Source organism: Salvia miltiorrhiza, chromosome 7 (genome assembly GCF_028751815.1).
Source record: "Salvia miltiorrhiza cultivar Shanhuang (shh) chromosome 7, IMPLAD_Smil_shh, whole genome shotgun sequence".
Lineage (NCBI taxonomy): Eukaryota > Viridiplantae > Streptophyta > Magnoliopsida > Lamiales > Lamiaceae > Salvia > Salvia miltiorrhiza.
The window spans coordinates 6,159,149-6,164,525 of record NC_080393.1 but is presented as its reverse complement, the minus strand read 5'-3'; the positions used below and the strand labels follow the sequence as shown (position 1 = coordinate 6,164,525).

The 5,377-nt window shown below is 35.7% G+C and overlaps 1 protein-coding gene across 1 annotated transcript; it reads right to left on the bottom strand.

Annotated features, from left to right (window-relative positions):
- Nucleotides 1-632: 632 nt before the first annotated feature.
- LOC130992039 (acyl-lipid omega-3 desaturase (cytochrome b5), endoplasmic reticulum-like) lies at nucleotides 633-4,226 on the bottom strand. Its single transcript, XM_057916501.1, has 8 exons — nucleotides 3,699-4,226; nucleotides 3,280-3,369; nucleotides 3,076-3,142; nucleotides 2,867-2,959; nucleotides 2,577-2,762; nucleotides 2,362-2,442; nucleotides 1,261-1,398; nucleotides 633-1,033 (listed from the first exon to the last, which is right to left on the bottom strand). Exons 1-8 carry the CDS (start codon nucleotides 4,037-4,039, stop codon nucleotides 851-853), a joined length of 1,179 nt encoding a protein of 392 aa, XP_057772484.1. The 5' UTR covers nucleotides 4,040-4,226; the 3' UTR covers nucleotides 633-850.
- Between the last annotated feature and the right edge of the window lie 1,151 nt (nucleotides 4,227-5,377).

The window sequence follows — 5,377 nt, the reverse complement described above, 5'->3', positions numbered from 1 at the left end:
TCTAATTAAATAAACAATATGCATGTAAGCGAAACCTTTACACTATATAAAAGTGAAAAAATAACAACACGCAGATGAAATTACTATCGATGCAAAAATGAAAAAATGACAACGCACGCAAGCGGAATTGAAACCAAGGCCTATTATAAAGGAGTAGTTGAAGGTTTAATTGAAGTTTTACCCCCATTTCACCCTTATTTAACTTTTAATACTATCGTACATAATTAACTGACCGACAAAACCCAACAAAATGGATATCGATTTCATAAATACATCACACCAAACATCAAGTAGGAATGGATTTTCTTCTATATGTATGAAAACTTAATTAACCCACTAAATTCTATTTCTTCTAGCAAACAATTACGAAATGAATAGTTCTATAATAATTGGTACATATTTTGCTAAATATAATGCTACGAAAATGTGTAAATTACAAAATGTATCTACACCATTGTTGCATCCCCTGATAATTTTCTAATTACTATTACAACATTCACATCGATTAATCAATATCACTACTCTACAAATCCTCAAATAATTAAACGTCGAAAGGCAGTAATTAAATAAACCACAATTTTTTTTTTATAATACAACAAATAAACTTCAAAGTCCACAAAATTGACCGGCAATTAGCTAAAAAAAACTTTATTTAAAGCAACCTTACATGATCATAAATGAAAAGGGGGAAAAAAGAGAAAAGGGAGAGCAAAATTGCATCATAAAAAACTCACTACAGTTATTTAAAATTCTTCTTGTTGCACATTATTTCTCTAATAAAAATAATGTGACCCCAAAAAGCTACTATAAAATAAATCTAATATGATTTGGGTAAATTTAGAGCCCATCACTAAATCTCTTTAGATGAAAATAGTTGACCATCTGTTTGATAGTAAACTATGTCTCCATTATCACTGACGTAATGATCCCTACTTAGACTTTTCAACAACGTAGGAATTAGGTGAAACGGAACTGGTCCAGATTTTCTGGGCTCTCTGTAGTAATTCCCCAGCACCCTTTTCGCCTCCCTCGTCTGCAAAGGTCGGCGATGAAACGTGATTAGTCTCGTATTTTATTTCATTAATATATTTTTTTATAAATCACATTTTAAAATTTTGAATTTTGAGGCCAAAAGTTTATGCTAATACGACAGAATAACGGAAATGCAACAATTAATTAGGATTATAAGTGTTGTTGGAGTAAGATGATCACGTGATTAGGGTTAAATTAAATAAAATAATGTATGATTAGAGATCTCACCGCCTCCACTAAATGGTAATGTGGGATCTGAGGGAAGAGATGGTGTATAACATGGGTGCCAATATCGTGGTGAATTTTATTGAATATTCCATAGTCTTGATCTACTGTCGTCAATCCTCCTCGTAAATAACTCCATTCCTGCAATTATTTATAAGACAAAAAAACAGAAATGACTACTACTTTTGGAGATGCCCCCGCACATGACTCGGAACCAACGATCTCGATTTAGAAGAAGTTGTTGAGATTTTAATTCATGATATTTCGAGACCACTCCAATTGCATAAACATATACTAATGTAATACTCCTATACATATATAAAGAGAGAAAGAGACGAGGCCCAGATTATCTTCCTAATTATAACTAGGAGACATAACCAAACCATTAAAAGAATTAGAAAAGTTGAGTTTTTAAGTGTAGGTGAAGATTTTGAAGTACTATGTTATTAGAAATAAAAAGATAGATCTAAAATAAAAGTAAAATACATATGAATATTCTTGTGTAATGTTTGGACTTTGGAATATACTATGTACTAATAATAGAAAAGAAAAAAAGAGATCTAAAATATAGATATTTTGTGAAATATTTATTTCACATGGTCTAATTTTTTTATACTCCTACAATTTTGAAAAAGAATCTTAGGGGTGTTCGATTTATAGTACTATAAGATAGGATTGGTCATGTAATATTATTATGTTCGGGTGAGTAGGTAGGGCTCAATACTTAATCTCGAGACTATGATACGTAGAATTAATCACAACTTATGAGTCTTAGTCTACCCCTTATAATAAAAATAATCTCGAATAATTTCGGCACAATTTAGTATCAAGTCAAATGAAATAACTTAAAAATGAGACGGATGGCACAATACTTAATATTTTTTAGAGAAACAAACAATATTAAAATATTAAAAAGAAATCAGAGGGGCCCGAGGCCTAAAGTAACTCACATACATGGATGGGTAGGTGCGATTTTTAAATAAACAAATACTATCATAGTCGACTGAGCATAGATATTTGTGTTAAAAAATCTGGCATTAACTTTGGCGAACATATGGTAGTGACATAAGTAAAATTAAAATAAAAATAGAATTAAAATAATACCTTACTGCGGTACCAAGGGAGTTTCTTGTCGTAACCATGGTGGTGCAAATATGTAACCGTGTCCAACCACACAACGAATATCTGCCCCACAAAAAAAAAAGTAATAACAAGTCTAATCAGTCGGTAAATCGATATAATATTTTATCCAAATTCATGATTCGGAATGTACATTCGACGTGATAATTTAATATTCTCTGTTTCGAGTGGTGTCTCACCAAATAAGGCACACCGTAAAGCTTGAACAACGAGCTGGGGCCAACAATGGTGGAAGCATAGAGGAGAGAAGCAACCATTGCGGCCCAACAAATGGTGGAAGTGATCACCAAATCTCTCTCATTAGGTTTGAACAAACTGCTATATGGGTTGAAGTGAGATCCAGTTTTTCCGGGACTTCTATACCACTGAAACAAAATATATTTCAAAATCAAGAGCTATTTCCTATGTTGGAATGTGAATCCATTCATTATACATTAATGTGTGAGAAAGAGAGAGAGAGAGAGTATACCAAGTAGAGAGGGTAGGCAAACATGGGGAATGGGATTTTGTATCTCAAGAATTTGGTTGAGAAATCGAGCTGCTTGTATAAATTCTCAGGCAGCTGCAGCAATATTTGGGGACAAAATAAAGGCAACTAATTAATTAATGAATCATCTCTAAAATCAAAGAGTCAACAACTATGGAATAAATTATTAGAGAATATTTCAAAAACGTTACCGGCACCCATGACTCGTCCTTCTCCACGTGACCATGATTCTGGTGGTGTGTTCTGTGGCTGATTCGCCTACGTAAGATTAAATTACAAATATGCAGATCTATATCAGTCGTATTTATACATATATAAGTCAGGATATTTATGATAAGTAGTAGTAATACTGTAAAAATAACACATAGTAGTATTATTAGATCTCGAAGACTAACCATCCATGATAAGGTACAAGGATTGAGGAATGTAGTACATGTCCCACCACGTTATTCAGCGTGGTATTGTCTGAAAAACTCCCGTGCCCACTGCAATTAATCATCATAAGTACTAAATTAAATACCAAAATAATTTCCAAAGTTTCGACCCAAAAAATTAAATAATACTATGAAATATCATCATACATACTATACAACACTAGCTATCTTCGTACAATAATAACAGCCACAAACTTATATAGCATAAATAAGCACTACATTTATCAATGCAGGTTAAATAACGCGGTATAGCGAGCATGAAATCACTAATTCTATATTGAACATATACAAATAGACGATAGATAGGAGTACTACATTTGATTTATTATTAAAAAAAAAAAAAAAAAGTAAAATGCGATTCGATACTAAAAAGAAATTACCAATCGTGGCCGAGGACGAACAAGGCCCAAAACATGGTGCCCTGCGCTACCCAATAGATCGGCCAGAAGGCCCAGCTGTTGAGGTAGGCGGCGGCGGCGAGGAGTCCGGCGACGGCGGCGAGGTCCCAGGCGACATAGCTGAGCGAGCGCCAGGGGTCCTTGATCCAGCAATGCGGCGGGATGGCGGCGCGGATGTCGGCGATTTTGAACGGCGGCGGCGCGGCGGGGTCGAACTTGTCGGCGGCGCGCTTTCCGATTCCTTCGAACTGCTCGTAGTGGCCGTCGTAAACCTCTCCTTCAGCGCCACTCTTGGAGAGGCTGGCACCAGAAGAAACGGCCATTTTAGGGGGGAGGGGGTTTGAATCGAGGAACTCGAGTTTTGAGTTAGAAGGAATGGAATAGGCGTGGGTGGGGTATATATATATAGAGAGAGAGGGGGGTGAATACGTATATACGTGTTGAGATTTGTGGAGGAGAGAGGGGAGGCGAGGGAGTGAGCTTATTTTAGCAAAGGAGTGCTTCTATATTAGGTTAGCGCAGATCCGACTCGTACGATCTTTTTTTATTTTTCATTTTTTATTCCTCATTAAATATGTAAGTGGGTGTAAACTAAATAAACTTTGTTTTTTTGTGTGTGTTTACACCTCTAAACATGTAAGGATTCTTTTTGATGTGTTAATTTACTATTTTAATAATATTTATAACATTATTTGTTTGGAAGGCTTCTAAATTATAATTTCCGAATATTTTGATATGTTAATTTATTATTTTAATCATATTTATTATAAAAATAAAAACTATCATGATATAATAAACTCTAGTTAATATTTATTTATTACAAAAAAAGTTTAAAGATTTTTTTAAAATGATGCTAAAAAATCAATTATTAAATTAAAAATTGAAATTTAAACACTTAAAATAATTATATATTCTGATCGGCTATAACATCCTACTTACCAATTAATACTCATTCCGTCTCATAAGAATGTGCACTTTTAGCCATTTTGGGACTGATGAGGAGTAAAATCCGCATCAGCCAATCAACTCTGATTTCTCAACTCAATCTCTTTACTCGAATTTAAATAGAGAAGATCTGGTTCCAAAATATTACTCGACACTAATGAGGCAAATGAGATATTGCAGGGATAATTATCCCTAGAGCGTCGGAGTTGAACTGGCGAGAAGAAAGCCAGAGTTGAGCTCGTGAGGAGGTGTCAAAGTTGAGTGAGAAAAAAGAGCCTTAGAGATGGACCGAGGTAGAAAACGCTTTAATTAAACCAAAGCAAATAAAGGTGAAAAAGACCAAGGCTAGAGTTAAGCCGTGCCCACCGACACCAATGTTGAGCCGGGGATACCAAGGCTGGAGGTGAAGCTGGAGAACCTAGGATAAAGCTAAGGCCCGAGAGGTGAAAGGCGGGATCAAGCCATGGGGACCAAAGCTAGGGTTGAGCCGGGGGCACCAAAGCCAAAGTTGAGTCGTGAACATCAAGGCTGGAGGTGAGCTCTTAAAGCCGATGTCAAAGTTGATTCGCGAAGCCTAGCGCCAGAGTTGAGCTCATCGTACGCCGAAGTTGAGTTCATGAAGCTCTCAAGCCAGAGTTGAACGTGTGAGGCTAGGTACCAGAGTTGAACTCGCAAAGTCCAAAGCCAGAGTTGAGCATGCCAAATACCACGCGAGA

What these genes read in the sequence shown, in the direction of transcription:
- LOC130992039 (XM_057916501.1), bottom strand. Translation starts at nt 4,039, where the DNA reads ATGGCCGTTTCTTCTGGTGCCAGCCTCTCCAAGAGTGGCGCTGAAGGA. An exon ending in TTCGTCCTCGGCCACGATTG is followed by an intron (nt 3,370 to 3,698) that starts GTAATTTCTTTT and finishes GATTAATTGCAG; the next exon opens with TGGGCACGGGAGTTTTTCAG. An exon ending in TTTACGGTGTGCCTTATTTG is followed by an intron (nt 2,443 to 2,576) that starts GTGAGACACCAC and finishes TTTGTGGGGCAG; the next exon opens with ATATTCGTTGTGTGGTTGGA.